The sequence below is a fragment of the Plectropomus leopardus genome, chromosome 7 (assembly GCF_026936395.1).
Source record: "Plectropomus leopardus strain MGB_pleo_1.0 chromosome 7, ASM2693639v1, whole genome shotgun sequence".
In the NCBI taxonomy this organism is placed as follows: domain Eukaryota; kingdom Metazoa; phylum Chordata; class Actinopteri; order Perciformes; family Serranidae; genus Plectropomus; species Plectropomus leopardus.
Genome location: NC_142182.1, coordinates 6,772,216 through 6,792,678, shown reverse-complemented (window position 1 = coordinate 6,792,678; position 20,463 = coordinate 6,772,216). Strand labels below are relative to the sequence as shown.

At 41.2% G+C, this 20,463-nt stretch overlaps 1 protein-coding gene across 1 annotated transcript in view; it reads left to right on the top strand.

The window, feature by feature from the left end:
- Positions 1–17,102, top strand: part of mbtps1 (membrane-bound transcription factor peptidase, site 1) — a 32,229-nt gene extending 15,127 nt beyond the window's left edge. The window contains exons 8-23 of the mRNA XM_042496306.2: positions 173–240; positions 1,299–1,401; positions 2,370–2,521; positions 4,549–4,710; positions 6,440–6,584; positions 6,792–6,980; positions 7,905–8,077; positions 8,208–8,323; positions 8,500–8,656; positions 11,684–11,808; positions 11,928–12,005; positions 12,154–12,294; positions 12,398–12,529; positions 13,645–13,771; positions 15,317–15,447; positions 16,128–17,102. Of these exons, the coding sequence (XP_042352240.2) occupies positions 173–240; positions 1,299–1,401; positions 2,370–2,521; positions 4,549–4,710; positions 6,440–6,584; positions 6,792–6,980; positions 7,905–8,077; positions 8,208–8,323; positions 8,500–8,656; positions 11,684–11,808; positions 11,928–12,005; positions 12,154–12,294; positions 12,398–12,529; positions 13,645–13,771; positions 15,317–15,447; positions 16,128–16,342 (2,214 nt within the window). The 3' untranslated portion in view covers positions 16,343–17,102. The remainder of the gene's footprint in view (positions 1–172; positions 241–1,298; positions 1,402–2,369; positions 2,522–4,548; positions 4,711–6,439; positions 6,585–6,791; positions 6,981–7,904; positions 8,078–8,207; positions 8,324–8,499; positions 8,657–11,683; positions 11,809–11,927; positions 12,006–12,153; positions 12,295–12,397; positions 12,530–13,644; positions 13,772–15,316; positions 15,448–16,127) is intronic.
- The last annotated feature ends 3,361 nt before the right edge of the window (positions 17,103–20,463 follow it).

The window sequence follows — 20,463 nt, the reverse complement described above, 5'->3', positions numbered from 1 at the left end:
AGTTGTGACACAACTCATGCTCCTAAAAACAAATAACTGAAGTCCATCCATACTGTTTTCTCTGTGTGAGCTTATTGCTGTCCCAGTAAAGAAATTCAAAAGAAGTAATTAAATGTTACCCACTGGGAAAATGGTGTATTTTTTCCAACAAATTTTCTTCTTTGATTTACAGGTTTGGGAGCTCACTGCCAACAGAGTGATCATGGTCTCCGCTATTGGCAACGATGGACCTCTTTATGGGTACACTTTTCACTTTAACTTCCAAATAATGGCATTTGTACTTATGAAGAAAAACATTTCGGAAAATGCTTAATCCTAAAATATTATGATCTCTACTCCATCTCACCTTTTTTGAAAAGCAGAAAATGTGGTTCCTTTAAAGAAGTCCTTCTCTTCTTCTTGTCTTGAATATTTTTGCATTACTTATACTTTTTTAAATCCAGTTGTGGGCTATCCAATCATGAAACCCACTGGCTTTCATCTAACATCTATAAAGCCTCCGGGGGGAAAGAGCCAGTGTTTTGGGAGATCCTGGGAAGTCGGTGAACATCTAAGCCAAGACTCGTTCGTGGGCTGGTCACTGTTTACAGTTCAATTAGCAACTTAAGACAAGCCCAAACAACATTTCAGCAGATCTCTATAAACAGATATTTGAATATCTTTAAGTGCCGCATCATTATCGTGTTTTGTCGCCAAGTATCTTCACCATTAGTCCATATGGATATTTTCTTCATTTTTAAATGTTCTTACTGTAGAATTTCACCATTGTTGTTTTAATGAAATCCCTGTTTAGTTGCATTGAAACACTCACTTTCCCTCCACCACTTTGACCGCTTTAATTATCCAACTGTCCCCCTGGCCAACTGGATTTACGGCCCCGCTGCACATCTGCTGACTCGTTCTTGTCTGTCAAGGACCATTAAAAGTACAAAATAGGAAAGAAAGACTCTTTTTTGCACTCTTGTGTCGGAGTGATGAAATTTAACTGTGAACCTTTAATTCCTAAAAGATTCAAAAAATGTTATTATCTATCAAATAGTGACAGAAAATTGCCTTTGGTTTGGGGCACAAATAACATAAAAACAAGCATTCACACCCATGAGACTCAGAAAATCACACAAAAAAATCACACAACAGTTCCGTAGATCAATAAAGACATGTGTGCAAAGCTGCTTTTGAAAAAGTCATGACTACTATCGCGCCTTGTTTAAAAAGTATTCTGCAGTGGGGATCAAAGAGTTCTTGTAAATTTTCCTTTTGGCCAGGGGAATTAAAGGAAGTTTGTCTTTCTCTCTCAGCACCCTGAACAACCCAGCAGACCAGATGGACGTGATTGGGGTCGGAGGGATCGACTTTGAGGACAACATTGCCAGGTTTTCCTCCAGAGGCATGACTACCTGGGTGAGTTACCCCAGAAAGACACACACTCAGCCCCACACACACATATCTTTTATCAGTTTAAGGGCAGACATCTCCCGTAGAGACCTGCCCTTTGCTTTACAAACTAGTCAACCATAATGTAAGCTCCTGATCTCTCATCCATATCCCATCAGCCGTACACACACACACACACACACACACACACACACACACACCACTTTCTTTATCAGTCATAGCCCAGAGCAGACGTCTGCTTTGGGCTATGACTGATCTGATTAAGACTTTCTGTGATCCAGTCAGTCTCTCTGCCCACTCAACCACTGTCAGCCAGCCATGAAGAGGCCAAAAGGAGCAGACGGCACCCACTCACCCACTCAGCTCTCCAACCTGAATAAATAAAAAACATTTTAAAATGCAGCCTTTTTTTAAAAAGAGAGATTTCTCTGCTTACGGTCATTTTCTCCTACTTCCTACGCTTTTTTTCTCACCCTCTGTTTTAGTCGTTTTCACTGTCTGCTCAGTCCTCTCCGCCTCTCAGTGTGTTGGCGTTGAGTAGTAATGTACATGAGTTACATCACATATACAAACAACACCTGATGTCCATATTTTCAGCAATAGCTGAGCTTTGGGTGGCTTTAAATTGCCTCTGACTGGAGTGTGACTTCATGGTGTAGGCGTAATGACATGAACTAAGACATATGCTTAAGTATGTGAATTAGAGCTATTTTTAAATCTAGAATTATAGCTTAAGTTGTTGCTTTCCAGAGAACAACTGTGTGTGTGTGTGTGTGTGTGTGTGTGTGTGTGTGTGTGTGTGTGTGTGTGTGTGTGTGTGTTTGAAATGCACTGCAGCATTTCAGTGTAAAACAATGGCACAGTTCACTCCTCACACAGATAAACTGCAGTGCATGTTATGTCTGGCTTCCTTCTCTGCATTTCAATCTCTGTCTTTATCTCATGATCTGTATCTGTCCCCCATTTCTGTGCAGGAGCTGCCAGGTGGTTACGGCAGGGTGAAGCCTGACATCGTCACCTACGGTTCTGGCGTTCGGGGATCAGGGATGAAGGAGGGGTGTCGCTCTCTGTCTGGCACCAGTGTTGCATCTCCTGTGGTGGCTGGTGCCGTTACTCTCCTGGCCAGGTCAGTGACACAAACAGAACAGTGTTGTCATTAAGTGACTGGAGTTTCATCTTTTCTTGATTTAAAGAAAGGAAAAAATCTTACATTATTAGAATTTTGTGAGACTGTTGTTCAATTGTAGGTTTATATATGTTTATTAGTGGGACTTTAAGTTGAGTGTTGCCATAAAGTCTCAGTCAGTAAATTTACATATTGTTAGAAAAAGTCAAATTAATTTGTTGATCTGACTAAAACCGGACTTAAATACATGTAGACCAACTAAAATCAGACTGAATCTTCTGAATATTTCTCGAAGTCAGACAAACAGCCAGATAACGTGACCGTAATTCATTTTCTTCTGTCATGTGCACACCTTAGTCAGACTTTCACTGGCATAGGCGTTCTGTGTTTGCTCCTCCTCACCGCACCGGCTTCCCTAGGTGGTTAGGGATAGGGAGTGTTTGTTATTTCTGAGGGAGGAGGGGGTCCTGCAGGATGGGTCAGTTATAAAAAAATGCGCACTTTATTTGAATATTTGTTCTTTTTTACCTTCCACAACAGCTGATGGAGGCAGTAGTAGAGCAGCAACTCTGCCGTCCTGTGGAGTAAAATGACTGTTTTTCTCAGTGGAGTCTGGTGTTTCTGATGTAACGGCTTTGAATCCCCATTATTCAGGGCTGTCTTATGGCAAGGTAAAGCAGTTAGAATATAGTAAATATAGAGTGTACTTAAACTGATATTGATTTTTTTAGGAGGCAGAAATCTAATCAGTGAAGACAGAGTTTGCTCAGCGCCGTTTGAATATATGGACGTGATGCAGCATTTTTTTTACCCTGAAGTTATTGTGAATAAATAGTTGTGATTGTAATTCAGTCTATATCATAGACTGTACAAATAATATAGGTTTATTGCAACTAGCTGAAAGGGGCACATCACCACCATCAGAGTTGGACATACTTATGTCAGTAAATCGATTGTCCCCCGGTGCTGTATACTGGGACAAGGACACAAGTGTGATTAAAAGGCCTAATCGAGCTATAACCGTAGCTCAACTAAACTGTGCATGTACACGTATTAATTGTTAAATTGCAGCTGTTATTGGTGATTCCGTGTTATTATTTTCATGCCAAGACAGCATAGCTTCAGGCCTCTAACCACTAGTACGCTGTGTTGATTTATGCTACGGACTTCTGTGGCCCTTAAAGTTTTCCTCCAGCTCCATCATCACACTTTTTTTTCCAGTCCTTTGGTTTGTGACTATATATGACGTTCCCATCTGCCTCAGCTGTACTTCATGTTTTGTCAGCAGTGCTCTAAAGTAAAATGCTGAACATGTTAAACACAAGAGACCATCTTGCGATGTAATCACTCCAGCTGTGATTACAGCTAGTCCTGACATATATTGAATGTGGGCCAGGGGATTAAATGTGGTGGCTAATGGCCCCTTTCCTGCTTCAAATACAACATGTTAAATGTTGTATTTGTATTCTGGCAGTCTAGTCATGACAATATGTCTCTTGTAGCATGGAGAGCCACTGGAAACTGTGCTGAGTAGTTTTAGATGAAGTCTGGAGCTCTCTGATGCTCCTCTGTGATGGCTGAAGTGATGACACTCCATGTGAGAGTGCTGTTACAGCTGACCTGTAGAGGAGTTTGACATCAGAGGATACATGTAGGTTGATGTGGTGTAAGATGATGTAATCTGGATGAGCAGGCAGTGAAATGTGTCCCAGAGGAAGGAGGTGTGCTGCTGATTAATGCCGGGTATTATTGTCAGTCTGTCAATATCCCGCCTTTACATGGTGAAAGCCGTCTTGTTACACGGCTGTAAGCGAGCTGATTCTGTGAGCTCATGTTTCCGGGTTAAACATCATACCACCCTTGTTGACAACAGGCACCTCTTCCATCTCCCAGGGGAGTGACACACATGCATACACACAAATACCAGCCCATCCCTCTTCTTTCCTGCAGCACTGTTATGAATTAAAAGCTTTGGAATCTGACTCTCAGTTAAAAACTAACCCCGCCTGTCCTCCTCTGTCCTCCAGCACCGTCCTGAACAGGGAGTTGGTGAACCCAGCCTCCATGAAGCAGGCTCTGATCGCCTCGGCCCGCAGGCTGCCAGGGGTCAACATGTTCGAGCAAGGCCATGGGAAGCTAGATCTGATTAGAGCGTACCAGATCCTCAACAGCTACAGACCTCAGGCCAGGTACATGTCTCAGTGCACACTGATCCTTAATGAGCGCCTGCACATGTACAGACATGGAGCACAAGTTCGTGGATTCAGAAACCTGTGTAAAGACAGACACTGTGCTCTCTGCGACATGGATCACACATGTACATTAATGTCATCCTGCACAGTTTGGCTCTTTCACAACAGTTTCATAACGCTAAAGGAGATCATACGTCTCTGGGAGGAAAAGGATGGGCTCAAACTGTAAGAATCAGAGAGCTCCGCTGAAAATCAGTCTTTTGGGTTTCAGATACTTACTGCCTGTTTGCTCTGTAATGCGGCTCTGAAGGTTTGTAGTAGGGCTTGGCGATATGGCTTTAAAATAACTTTGTGATATTTTAATGCTGAATCACGATACATGATACATGTCACAATATTTTTAAATATCCTTTAAAGTATTGTTAACTAAAATGTGTGTATTTGAGAGGCGCAGAGCCATACCACAGAGCAAGAGAACCAAAACACACATGGCCATTTATACTCGATGTTGGCGATATAGTCATTTTATATATCGTACATGCCATACCTTGAGTATATTCGATATATCGCCCACCCCTAGTTTGCAGCCAGCTCCGTCATGTTGGACAGCAGCTGTAGCAAGTTTCCAATCCCAAAAGTAACAATGGATTCCAATAGCAAAACAGAGAATCAGCAAAAATACTCATCAAAGTGGATGCATTTTGGTAAAGTGGATTATCCCACAGATGCCTGAGGGGTTTGAAAGGTTTGTTTGGACCATACCTGTATATGTTGGACCTGTATATAAAGATGGACAACATGTCCCCACTAACCCCCACGACACAAAAGTAATGCCAAATTATCCTGGATACAGCCACCGCTATCTTTCCCAGGTTGTGTGGTTGGATGTTGTGGTGGAGCTTCAGCCCATACACCCGTCTGGACCAAGCACACTTAAAGGCGCACTCAGCTGTCAATCATGATGTCAAACCATATTTTTATAGCATCAAATAACTAAATAAAAACAAACTTATCAGAAAAACAAACACCAGCATGTTAATAACTACATAAAATGACAGAAACCATTTTTAGGAAAAATTCATATCACTTGTTCTTTGAGTTTAAAGTTTGGCTCATGTCCTTTTCACTTATATAGAGTTGAGGTTTTGGAACTATTACCGCAGCCAGCCACCAGGGGGCGATTGATCACTTTATTGGAACTGTTGTGCCATCCATCATTACATACAGTCTATTGACATTTTAAGATTCAGCGGAGTACTCCGCAAACATCTTTTACTGTAATTATAGATAGTAGAACCAACATATCTTACATCCATCACATCTTAAAAATGTAATTGTGACTGGTCTGTGTCTGTTTTCACATTTGTTATTGTGCACATCAGAAATCAAACATCGCTGACCAAAACAGCGCTGTATGATACTGAAAACATTATCTCCAACACTTGGCAACTAAAAAACTTGAATTATCTTGAATATTATTAAGATGTTTGAATTCATTAGCTTTAATCTAGACATACTGACAGGGATATAGTGACACATAATGGTGAAATCATGTTATACAAGTGATTTTAATGGTAGTTTTCCCTCACAGTTGTTTTAGCCCTGTCCTCTTGTGCTATGCTGTTTCTGCATGTTTGGTGGTTTGTCTCAGACAGAAAGCATGAACAGGTTTGTTTCAGCAGAATCAGAGTAATACAGCGTCCTTTTTCGCCTTGTCCGCTCCCAGTCTTTCTCCCAGCTACATCGACCTGACAGAGTGTCCGTACATGTGGCCTTACTGCTCTCAGCCCATCTACTATGGAGGGATGCCCACCATCGTCAATGTGACCATTCTCAACGGCATGGGCGTCACAGGCAGGATTTTGGACAAGGTGCACACACAAAACTACACAAAGAGAAATCTAAGTTTCGTTTTTGTTAAATGCTATTTTACAAATAACGCACAATTTTCTGAATATTATGTCCACAAGTTTTGTAAGAGGACAAGCGTTTTGCATCATAATGAAATCAGAGTTGTTGAAAAAAAAAAAAAAACATCCTCCCTATAAGCCGTCTAAAAGTTGCTCTCTCCTGCTCAGCCCATCTGGCAGCCCTACCTCCCTCAGAACGGTGACCACATCGACGTGGCGGTCTCTTACTCCCCCGTGTTGTGGCCGTGGGCCGGCTACCTGGCTGTGTCCATCTCCGTGGCCAAGAAGGCGGCATCGTGGGAGGGAATTGCTCAAGGTCATGTGATGGTCACGGTGGCGTCACCAGCAGAGAACGACGTGAGTCACTGCAGCAACACCTGAGCCCAAACCTCCCCAAACGTTTCTGCCACACATACTCGCACATCCTTATCAGATCATATACACCCATCACGTTTCAGATATCAGATAAGAGTGGCACAGACAAATATGAACTCTTTTTTTTTTTTTAGAAAATTGAATTGTTAATGTTCAGGCTGGTTTTGTTAAGTTTGTTTTTGGGTTACCACCACTGAGTTACATAAATAGAACCTTTTAACCATATGTTTTCTCTTTAGCTATTTATACTGTTCATATACATAGGGAAGCAGAGATTTTTAAAAATTCTGGGACAATATTAATACCAATGTTAAAAATAACAGTTTGGCCAATAGTAGGTCAGGATGTTTTTTTGTTTCGTAACTAATTTGTTTTTGATTTTATTTTTTCCCCAAAATAAAAAAGTGTGCACTATGAACGTACCAGTTCTGTTTAAAAGTCATTCAGCCCTTCATTTCTTCATTTGAACGAGCAAAAGTGAAAAACCAGGACGTGTCCCCTGATGCGTTGATTGTGAGTTTACTGCATCCTTTTGTCCTGAAGGCGCTACTGGGGAGATCTCAGTTCATCCCAAATACATTTTCTGTTCTACCTTAGACAAAGTTAGTCTTGATAGGCAGATGGCAGTCGACAAGGCGATTATCTGCCGATGCCGATGTCGGCTGATAAATTGGTGCATCCTTATCATGAATTAATTTTATACTTTTGTTTAACTAGTTACTAATAGCTACTAGTAGCATTTATTTATTAATTTTAGATAGATATTTTTTACTTGCTCTCAATTCCAACTTGCGGTTTTTAATCTTTTGTAGCTGATTTAGGTTGGTATCAATCTTGTGCAGTTGATTACTCCTCTTCAGTATGACCCATTCATCTTGTTAACTTTTCACCTTTAACCCCTTGCAGTCTGAGGTGGGCGGTGAGCTGACATCCACAGTCAAGCTTCCCATCAAGGTGAAGATCGTGCCAACTCCCCCGCGTAGTAAGCGGGTACTGTGGGACCAATACCACAACCTGCGCTACCCGCCCGGCTACTTTCCCAGAGACAACCTGCGCATGAAAAACGACCCACTAGACTGGTGCGTGTGTGTATGTTTACTCGATGTCTGTAGCCTTTTTCACTGCACCCGTCTCGTCTTGCATTTTGTTACCGTAATCAGCTGAAATTTTTGTTGATTATTTTTTAAATTTTTTTATTTTTTTTTCCAGGAATGGGGACCACATCCACACAAACTTCAGGGACATGTACCAGCACCTGAGGAGTATGGGATACTTTGTCGAGGTTCTCGGAGCGCCAATCACCTGCTTCGATGCCAGCCAGTATGGTAAGAGCACAGAGACAAAAAAAACGCACAACAGCAGAATTAGAGGGTTTCCACTTTAAAATGCCGACCACAGCTGCGAGCTCTTAATGAAGCTTTTTTTCCTCAAAGTGCTGTTTGTTTATGGTTGAGCAAAAAAATAACAAGCTAATGGGTTGTTTGCCACTGTGTCTCTGCAGGCACATTGCTTATGGTGGACAGCGAGGAGGAGTATTTCCCTGAAGAGATCACCAAGCTGAGGAGAGACATCGACAATGGCCTGTCGCTCATTATCTTCAGCGACTGGTACAACACCTCGGTAATGAGGAAGGTCAAGTTCTACGACGAAAACACCAGGTAATCATCAATGATTTTAATTTTTACTGCTGATTAATGTCATCATAGCAACACTGGCTAATGTTAAAGGCCATTAAAACCTAATTTCTTCTGTCTTACTGTAAGACATGAGCTCCTACATGAACAAAGATACACAAATTAACAGAAAATAACATTTAAACAGTTCTTGTTGTTGTACTTGAGATGTTTCTGTATGTGTTTTTATCTTCTTTCCGGTTTTAATTGGGTGGTAAATGCAACGGTAAATCGATGATGCCATGTGGCTTTTTTACAAAGGCCACAGTTTATCAATATTTGGTCCAAAGTCAGTGTTGTTGGTGTTTGCTCGTGTTGCCGATGCTGCCATTGAATCTGATCAAACCACACCCAGAAACACAGAAAACAGCCCAATGTAAAATATTAAACAGAATATGCTGTTTATATATTACTGTGTATATTCTTTATTGCATGTCTTGGTCTTTTTTGTCTGGTTGAGTTTTGTTTTCTTTCTTTTGCTGATGTGTTTAAAGAAGTCTTTAAAACTATATGTCCTATTTCTTTGTTCTTTTTGCTTTGTTGTTTTTTTTTAGGAAGTCTTGTGTAACACCTTTGCCAAGGGACCGCAGATGAAAAAATGCCTCCTGGCTAATTCTGGCATTTTTCTACCTTGTGTATTCATTAATTTGCACTGTCCCTTTTTAAATACAATAAACATAAACCTGCATGATAGAAATCAAATTCAGAATGTTGTCATCTTCTGAATAACATGCGAATATTAGTGTGCAAGTAACCGTAGCCATTTAGACACTTCATGAAACTGTATTAGCTCCCTGTGGAGCCACAAAGTAGTTTACTCACTTACCAAGGCCGGTAAACAGACTTTGATGTGTAAAATCGTCAGTTTCCCTTTATTAGCTCTCCTAAATTGAGCTAATGTGCTTCACCATGTCAGTGATGTTGTGGCTCCCTTAGATTCGACTGAGATTTACCAAACAACCCACCAACTGTCATCAGATAATGATTCAAATCCTAATTGGTGCACAGACACCAACTGAGCCTCGTCTTCTTCAAACCAGTGAGAAGAGCTCGAATAAAAACACAAAATACAGACTGTGACAGAAAGCAACCCAAGCTGTTGTAGCTTTGGCAGAAAACAGTGTGTCCCTGCAGGACCTCACACTCATACCGATTATTTCTTAATCGACAAGCTGATTAAGAAAATAAGTTTCAGGGCCTTTAAAAAATGATTCCCTAAATGGCAGATGTAATACACTTTTGGCACTGACTCACACTTGACGATGCTAAATTGCAGCATCAGCAATTATAGACAAATTCAATAAGTATTACAGAGTGTTTTTTTGATTAATTGTGTTTCTGTAGAATGAGTTGTAGGAGCTTAAACTGTGTTGTTGTGCAGCAGCGCTTTAAGGTCCTCTCTGACTATAATTGCTCTTATTTGGGAGGCTCCCTGTGTCTCTTTCTTTCAAATGATCTGTGTGTCCTCATCCTCCTTTATGGGACAGTTCAGTGATTAAACTTCTGCTTTCACCAGTAGCTTTATCATGTTGTAATGATCGCAAGATAAACTGTGTTGTGTAGTTAACAGCCTGCTGTATCACAGTTTCTGTCCGACTCTGCAGTGCTGGACTCCATTTATGCCTCTTTGCTCTGTAATAGATGCAGTATATCACGACTTTTCACATTCAGAGCTCCTCATGCAGAGCTAAAAATTACTCATGACTCCTCGCTGCTCCATTCACATCCCGCCCAAGCTGTTGCACAATATCCACAGGAATAAAAGTCTTAAACACAGTTAAATATAGTCTTTATGGCCTCAAAATATTATGCTGAGTAATTCAATTTTAATTGGATGGCGATGGCTCATTTCAGATTTGTTCATTCACTGCAGCCTTTCTGGACAAATAAATCCTGAGACAGAAAACTGAATTAGGAGCTCAGCTTGTTCCCTTCATAAATGTACTGCTTTTGTAGTTTTTTCCCCTATTTTGATTTTTTAAAGTTGCCATTTTTATCCCTTAAAACCTGCTATTATTTCTGCAAAAATGACTTTTTCATGAGCTTTATTTTCCTTAAAGGGAAAGTAATACACATTTTTCCTCTTACCTGTAGTGCTATTTATCAGTCTAGATTGTTTAGGTGTGAGTTGTCAAGTATTGGAGATATTTGAAAAACTCAGCAGCAATGTCTCTTTCCAGAAATCATGACTCGTGGCTTAAGATAATCCACAGATCTTGTTGTGAGCAGTTTAATGAAGCAACTATTTTCTTTCTGTCGGACTACACCCACAAAATTGATCACTGTGCCGAAGGAAGCGTGCATCTTCTCATGGACGAGAGAGAGGCTCGTGTTTGTGACAGCTTGAGATGTAAACAGTAATGGCATCCTCTCTAGCTAAGTTTCGATAGCTCAGTGGTGCTAGGTGAGCTCGTAGTAGGTGCACGCTTTCCTCTGAACAGTGATACGGTTGGCAGAATAGTTCAGTGCCATTGAGTTCCATTATATTGTAGAAAAGGCAGAAATCTTTACTCCCGATATCTTCAACACTCCAACACAGTAGATGTGCACTCTCTACTCTGTGATAACATTGACGTGTGTTGTTCAGTGGCAAGAAAATAGTTCCTACATGAAACTGCTCACAGCAGGGTCTGTGGATTATCTTGAGTAACTGGGTCATATTTTCTGGAAAGAGACATTTCTGTTTTTGAAATGATTTTTTTTTTAACACCACAAGCCTGGTGTCATCTATTTTTTATTATATTGGAGAGAAGGCAGACATTTCTATAGCCGATATCTCTCTGAAACTCACACAAAACAATCCAGGCTGATAAATAGCACTACAGATTAGAGGAAAAGTATGTTTTTGAATTTGGGGTGAACTGTCCCTTTAATCAATCCTCTGTTTGTGGCAGATGTCAAATTGAAATGTAATGCTTAGTTCTGTTCTAATTTGCTAGAGCGGATGATTTCGTGGTTGTCATTTTTCTGTCTGAATTGTTGTAAGGATGGTTTTCTTGATGTAACCTGCAGGCAGTGGTGGATGCCAGACACAGGGGGAGCTAACGTTCCAGCTCTGAACGACCTGATCTCAGTGTGGGGGATGGCGTTCAGTGACGGGCTGTATGAGGGAGACTTTACCTTGGCTGATCATGACAGTAAGACACACTCACACATCCTCTGCAGTTTCTGACAGCATTATTCTGGTCATCTTAGGTATTGGTTCACTCACACATTTCTGCAGAAAATAAAGATTTATTTTCTCTCTCGTTCTCAGTGTATTACGCCTCAGGCTGCAGCATCGCCCGCTTCCCAGAGGACGGAATAGTGATTGCCAAAAATCTAAAGGACCAAGGTACCAGCAACCCCTGTTAAAGTATTGAACCCAGCGTAGTGGAGCACAGTGCTGGCTGGCAGCCACGCAGGCTGACAGAGAACTTTAATCTGTGTGACTTTGGTTCAGATATAACACTACTGTGATTGTGTGTGTGTTCTTTTCACAGGTCTGGAAGTGTTAAAGCAGGAGACAGCTGTAGTAGAGGGAGTTCCCATCCTTGGGCTATACCAAACACCGTCTGACGGGGGAGGTCGCATCGCTCTGTACGGTGATTCTAACTGTATAGACGACAGCCACAGACAGAAAGGTAACCTCTTTGTAGAGTGTAATTATGTGTGTATTCTTTATCACTTTTTACTTACGATAAACAGGGCACATTGAAGTAATATTTGTTGTGTCTGCTCCCTCAGACTGTTTCTGGCTGCTCGACGCTCTCCTTCAGTACACCTCCTACAGTATGACTCCCCCCAGCCTCAGCCACTCCCACAGCAGGGTAGCACCCCCCACAGGCACCGAGCGCCCACTGCCACAGAGACTGGAAGGTGAGGACAGAAATCACACAATATAATAAAAGTCATGTCTAGGTTTGTGCGAAATGATGAAATATATCATCTGATGATTAAAAAAAGAATTTCGTTTCATATTATTCTATATCACTTACGTAATCTGATCGTATCGGCGGTATTTCGGTATACCAGGGTATTAAGAAAACCCAGATATATGTTTTTCAATACAGTCACAAATACAGACACTCCTATTTCAATTAAACTCATTGTACGTAGTGCACAGCATGCACCACCAGAGCTCAATCCACAGTCTCTAGTGGAACAGACAGCAAAGCTGAAAGACACCATGACACCTAGTGGTAGAGGGAGAAGTTACAAGACTGTAAACAGCCGGGGGTCAGCAACAGCAGAGAGAAACTGGGAGGATTAATAGCGTGTTTTTTAGCGCTGCATACTTATACTGTCATGTAACAAATGCCCCTGTGAAATTTAAGGAAGGTGTGAAATATGACATACTGCCCAAGCTCACACCCAGCCTGTCCAGATCACTCACGATAGTGTGTTAGCAGATAGGGCGTGTGTTTTTGTATCTGCAGAGCTTCTGACTGCTATTTAGTCACATTTTGCAACCACTGAGCACTAGTGCAACATGCAAATATTATGAATATATGAAATTGAGAGTTGTTGGTTTGTTTCCAGCTCAGAGTGAATAAATCCTCACATTGAACGTTGCTGTGGTTATGGTTTAACTTTTTATCTGCTAACATTTTACTGTTGACCGGGTGCTTCAAGTTTACAGCAAAAATCAATACTTCAGCCAGATGCTTCCGAATAAAAGCACCAGTGGTTCTGCTTTGATTTATTTCACATTATTTATGTAACATTACTTTTTTTTTATAACAGTGCTGCATTGAACTTTCTTGTAACTGAAGTTTATTTATTGGTTTAGTTTTTAGTTGTCTGCAGTAGTTTAGGGATATCAAAATATCTAGTGTCTTGTGATGTAGCCTAAAATATCACAATATTATTTAGATGATATTGCCCTCATCTGAAATATTGTATGTTTTTCTGTCCTTGTTTCTACCCTGCTATAACAGGATTGTTTTTGTCATATCTATTATCATTCAAATATATTCTTTCCATGCTTTCAGGCAACCACCTTTACCGCTACTCCAAAGTCCTAGAGGCTCACCTGGGAGACCCAAAGCCCCGCCCACTCCCAGCCTGCCCCCACCTGTCTTGGGCAAAGCCACAGCCACTCAATGAGACCGCACCCAGGTAAGTCTGATGAAACAACAACCTTTAACTTATATCTATATTCCTGATGCAAAATAAGAATTTGCACCTCTCCTCTTAGAAACCAGTCTTTATTTATGACCATTGCACAAAAAGATTTCTCGGAAATGTGTGTACGACACTTTTTAATCATAAACTAAAATTCCTTTTTGAAAAATTGCCGAATAAATGCGCTTAAAGTTAGAGGAACTCTGACCCAGGCGGAAACTGGCTTCGCACACAGTTCAGTGATGAATTAAAATTGATTGTGGAGATTAAATTTGAGAGGAATTGTTATACATGTAAAAAAATGTCTGTTCACACATTACTTCTAGATCCACTTCATAAACACTCAAATGCAGTGTTGATTGTGAGCCTTAACTTCCCCACCAGCACCTTTGAATTGTAAAAGATAAAAGTGAGCTCCAATCTGAAATCAAATTTCACTCAATATTTCATCAGCGCTTTCCTTTCCCAATATTCTTAACCACTTTAACTGATGAAATTATCGTTGTCGGTTGTAGAAATCCAAGATAACATCAAACAGTTTTATCGAACTGTAGAACAAAGCATCAACATGTTGGTGAGGATTTTCGGTTGTCCAGGTCATAGTAACTCTCAGTGGTCCATCGTCGGCGACTGGAGTTTCTTGAAGACGTTTCTTCTCTCATTGGAGCAGCTTCTTCGGTGAAAAACTGAATCAGAACTAACTTTTATAAAAGAGGAACCAGTTGTCAGTGAACATGGTTCAGTGTTTTGACGTCTCTTCCTCACATCTACAGTGACGACATTTGAACGTCTGTACGTGGTGTTTGTTTTGAACATGGCAGCTTTCTTTGCTAACTTCGCAGGTGCTATTTTTCTAAAACAAGTCTGAAAGAGATTATTTTGAGTTATGTTGTTTGTGCAGTCTGCCAGAGACAACATTTTAGCTCCTTTTCCTGCAGTCACTCCACACAGAGAAGAATGCATGTCTCCCAGTAGGTGGCCAACTCAGTTTCACTGAGACATTACTTTGAGTTAGTCTAGCTGTTCTAACATTTGTTTTTTGTGGCAGCAACAGCCTTTTTTCCAACCAGTCAACAGCGAATCAGTGTATAAACCCATAAAGTCACATTCTTTGATCAGGACCTTTTAATGTGAACAGACGTGAACATACTGCGACTCAAGGTGGCCGGTAGTGGTAAAGCTCATGCATTATTTTTGCCCAGCCTCACCTTTTCTGTCCCATCGGTAATTAAACTCATTAAACACACACTGGTCTCTCTGCCAGCCCGTTCTGTCGTCAAACCGGAGGTCACAGTCCCTTCTTGGCAGCAGTTTTCTTTTTTTTCTCCATCCTGTCAACACAGTGAATCAAAGAAAAAATGAATCAAACGCAGTAAAGCTTTGGTTTGGTGACAGACTCAACACCCACACACACACACACACACACACACACACACACACACACACACACACACACACACATTCGTCTGAATACATTAGCCTCTGTCTCACCCTCTCTCTCTCTCTTCATGTTTCTGTCTCTCCGTGTCGCACTCTCAGTAACCTGTGGAAGCACCAGAAGCTTCTCTCAGTTGATCTGGACAAAGTGGCTCTACCCAACGTGAGGGCGTACCGTCCCCAGGTCAGACCTCTGTCTCCCGGAGAGAGTGGCGCCTGGGACATCCCCGGAGGTAACACACAGTTCAGAATCATTACTTTAAACCATCTGACTTTGAGTTTAAAGCTGTGTTTCCTTTTGCTTTACAGCTTTGTGCACAGTCCAAAACCTTTTATTTAACTTAAAAGGTCATTTTACCCCCATATCAATATTTTTCCTCTTCTCTGTAGCACTCTTTATCAGTCTAGATTGTTTTGGTGTCAGCTGTACAGTGTGGAGGTGTCTGCCTTCTCTCCAGTATAATGGAACTAGATGGCACTTGTCTTGTGGTGCTCAAAGTACCAACAATAAAATTTTAAAAACTCAACAACAATGTCTTTTTCCAGAAATCATGACCCATTACTCAAGATAGTCCACAGACCGTGTTTTGAACAATTTATCATGAGGAGCCATTGATGAAGAAACATTTTCTCCCTTTATTAAATTAAGTTTCAGGTCATGTCATCGTCACCTTTTACAGCCTAGTTTGTGGGACATTTCAAGTCAAGTTGCCTTTTTCCTCATGTTTTCAGAAGAAATCAAACCCATTTGCTCGGGTTTCAAGGGTTGAAAAGCTGGTGAAAGGCATCTAAACGCTGCACAAGAAAAACCGCTCTTAATCCAGGCTTCAAAGGGTTACATAAAAGGACTGACTGCAGTGTGTACAAATAAAGATGTTAAGGTAGTTACTGACCTGTGACTTCCCCCCCTCAGGGATAATGCCCGGTCGCTACAACCAAGAAGTGGGCCAGACCATCCCTGTGTTCGCCTTCCTGGGAGCGATGGTCGTCCTTTCCTTTTTCGTGGTCCAGCTCACAAAGGCCAAGAGCAAACCGAAGCGCAGGAAACCTCGCATCAAACGACCCACATACCTCCAGCAGCAGCAGCAGCAGCAGCAGACGACGACCGGGAAAAATCCCACAGTTTGACCGCAACTGTGAGCTGCTGCAGGAGATCCACCTCCAGAACTGAGACGCTGTTAAACGGACAACATGTATCGAGCAGCGACATCGGAGGTGTCAAACTACACAGAGTCTAATGAACCGCTTAAAGTCCAGCCTGCCAGACACCGACGACTCTGGGCATCTGATACAGTCTTTGTGCCTCTTGTCTGTTGAAGGCTGTCCGTGGGTGTTTGTGTGTGTTTGTGGACTAATGAACAGTGTTAGGCAGTGTCACACACGATGTAAAACACACACCTGGTCCTGAAAAATGCCTGTTTGAAACAGACATGTTGTCTACATTTCCCACTCTTCTCTTCGACCAAACTGTTTCTTTATGAATGAATTGTGTCTGACTTTTATATTTATTGAATTTGTTCGTACCCTAAAACACTCAGAAGTACAAGAGATTTCACACACACACATACACACACACACACACGATACATACTGTATGCACTTTAACAATAAAGCAGTTGGCATACACGCGGACAGAAGCACCCCAACACAATCATGCAGACATTTCAAACTCGAGGACCATTGGATGATTCCTGTGTCCCCATCCACTGTTTCCTACGTCCTGCCCATATCTGTAAAAAGTATCTGTCTTTTCATTGTTTTTATATTTTATATGATGAATGAACTCTGGCCAGGCATTCTGTTGATATCCTCCTTCATGTCGTGTTCAACAAAGTAGCATCGACAGACTTGTTCAAATATATCTCATCAATTAAAAAGCATAATCAAAGTGATGTGCTTGATTATTATCTTTGCTTTTGTAAATGCATTGGGTTTTTTTTTGGTGTTGCTTTTGAAGTCATGTCTAATTCATCTCTCTGTTAACCCTTTGAAACTTGAGTAAATTGGCTTAATTTCTTACAAAAGCATTGGAAGAATGCAATAGGAAACTTTAAAATAAATAAACCTCAAAATTAACAAGATTTATTTATTTATTTATTTTTTTAAAAAGGAGAAATTACCTGAAAATTAGCACAAAAAACAAAACAAAAAAAAGAAAGTAAAAAAATAAGAAGAAAATTACATGAAAAATTAATATTTTTTTTAAAAAATATTGTTTTAAATCTTGTAATTTGTGGGACCCTTTTTGTCAAGTGGCTCATTGCCTTTTTTCCCATGTTGTCAAAGAAGAAATTAAACCACTTTGCCTCGTGTTCAAAAGTTAAAATACTTGTGAAAGGTACCTGAACACAAAAGAAAAATGATGTCTCTCCAGGTTTCAAAGGGTTTAAGTCAGGATGTCTGTCGTTCCAACGTATGTCTGTAAATGTTCCTTCTGGCTTAATTCAGACGTGACAGGACGATTACAGGACGAGTGAAGATACTTACACCACATTTGACAGTTAATGCATGAGGGTACATGCCACTGCTTTATACCAAAGGTAAGTTTAATAGTATTTTTTCAGTTTATTTTATAACATTTTATGTTGTGATAAATATATTACAATAGTAATGATAAGGTGAGTGAATGTGAATTTTATCTTTTTTTTTTTTTAGACTTGTGCTTCTGCAGAAAGTGATGTGAAAATGTTTCTGGATCCAACTTAGTGCACGCCAGTAAGTATACCAGTGTGTGTGTTTCATTAAATGCTTTCAGGTATAATATGTACTTGGTCCTCTGGGGGCTGCTGTTTTTCTTTTGTTTATAAAAAGCTACACAAGCACACAACTGTACAACTCTATTTTTCTTCTGGCAACAATTATTTTCTTTTCTCTAGTTTTCCCTCTTGTGCAAAGAGTGGAAATCCATGTGCTATTCCAATAATCACAGAGAGTTCAGTCAATACCTGTGAGCAGGAACACATCTCCCACCTCCAAAATCGACAGCACCAATATTACAAAGGGGAAGCACCTGGAGCTTTTTGTGTTTGTACAAAATGTGATCATCCCAGTAGAATCGTGTAATGGGTAGTGTTTTTTTCCCCAGTTTTGGGGGGAAGTTTTGCTTTTATTCAGAAGTAGAGAAGCAGGAGATGACTGGTAACAATCACAGAGAGAGCGATAGGAAGAGGTTGCTGTACACATGTACGTGTACTGAATTAGATGAAGTGAATATCCAGTTAAAATGGCTAATAATGAGGATTTGCTTGGTTGTTTTTTTTATGCATTTTCTTGTAATATGATGAAAAATTTGGCTACAGTCACCACAAGCACTGAACAGAAAAAATGAAGGTTATGGGTGGGTGATTCACACTGGGAATTGTTTTTGTACTCTTAGGTTACTCAAAGGTGCCACAAAATGGTGTCAAAATAGGGCTTGTTTATCAGAAAAGTGGATCCTCAGCATCCCCCGACAGAGGTCCTAACTAAGCCACATATGTCCTAAAATCGTAGAAACATCCCAAAGTCCTAGAAACGTCCCAAAGTCCTAGGAACGTCCTAAAATCCCCCAAACATCCTCAAATCCTAGAATCTGCGAAATTTAGATCCTAGAAATGTATGGCGCTGCTGCGACTGGCCCCTGGCCTCCCTGTCTTTTGCAAGTGGCTCCCAAGCAAAGCAAGTTGAGTATCCCTGCTCTAAGCTAACAAACAAAAAAAGCCCAAAACAATAAAACAATAAGGACGGCACAGTGGTGAAGTGGTTAGCACTGTTGCTTCACAGCAAGGCGACCCCCTTCTAAGGCCCCTCTGTGTGGAGTCTGCATGTTCTCCTTGTGTCAGAGTGGGTTTTTCTCTGGGTCTTCCTCCCACAGTCCAAAGACTTGCAGGTTAATTGGTGACTAAATCAGCTGTATGTGTGAATCTGAGTGTGAATGGTCGTCTGTCTCTCTGCGTCAGCCCTGTGATGGTCCGGCGAGCCCCGCCTTTTGCCCAATGTCACCTGGGACAGGCTCCAGCGCCCCCGTGACCCTGTACCAGGATAAGCAGTGACGGCTAAAGATAAGGTATGTGCACATCTTTCGTGCATCTCAGTCAGTTTTTGCCTTTTCATTTTTTGTTATTCTGATGCTCTCCACATACATTTCAGTCAAGCATGTATTTATTTATTTATTCATTCAACCTTTATTTAATCAGAAAAACCTCTTGAGATCCAAAATATCTTTTTTTAAAGAGTGTCTTGGCCAAGACTCACAGCAACAAAAGGTACACACAACATGGTACAAAAATATATAACTCAACAAACAACAATATAAAACACAAAAAGAACACAAAATATAGTTACCACAAGGAAGGACTAGAAAGTATAATTATATATACTATAAGTAAATCATAAAAACAAGACAATTAAAAGACCAGCTTTGATACACCCTGACATTGGCATGTAGAAGATGACAGAAAAGTCCTGCAACAGTGCTTTGAGACGGCGTAGAGGGACCAAAGAGTGCAGCTTTAAGAGCCGTACCGGTCACTGCTCCAGCATGTTCTGACTGTGATAATCACTCACAGATAAACACCTTAAGGTGGGGTTTGGGGGGCCGAGGCGGCTGCCTCTGTCGCCTATGGGAAGATCCGCCTCTGGTTAATCTTGTGACATGAGTTAATTCTTTACACTTCTGCAGTTTAAGTGAAATGTATTCATTCCCTGGAAAAGAAGCAATAATAGCATTTTTTTCTTCTACACGGTAATTATAGATTGGATGGACTAATTCCATCTCACTCGTGGGTTTGGTTATGGGCCAAATTCAGTGATGCAGGTTGATTTCATCAGAGGTGATGTGCGTCGGTGTGCTCGGGGGTCTGAGCTTTGGCTCCTTATCCGAGCCTAATAGGCCAGATCAGCCTGTGAATCTGTCACCCGTCCTGTTGGATGACGGCCCCACTGGAGAACTAATCTCCCCCGGAGCCTTGGGAAACTGGGAAATGACCCCGGAGCCAGCTAGCTGTGCTAACAAGATTTGGGAAAGCTGGTGGTGAGTGGAGGTCACATGCCCTCTTTCCCTCGACGGTTCCCAGATGCCAGCACTTCCTGTCGGGCCAATCAGGTCGCCCGCTCACATCCTGGACAGGCAGTTGAAAGAGACAACGTGACGGCTCTCAGCTGAACCCTCAACCCCCCATCCTCCAATTCATCAGTTCCTCCCTCATCATCTGTCCCACCAGCCTGTGCCTCTCCCCGTCCGTTTTACCATTCAGGTCTGCGTGAACGTA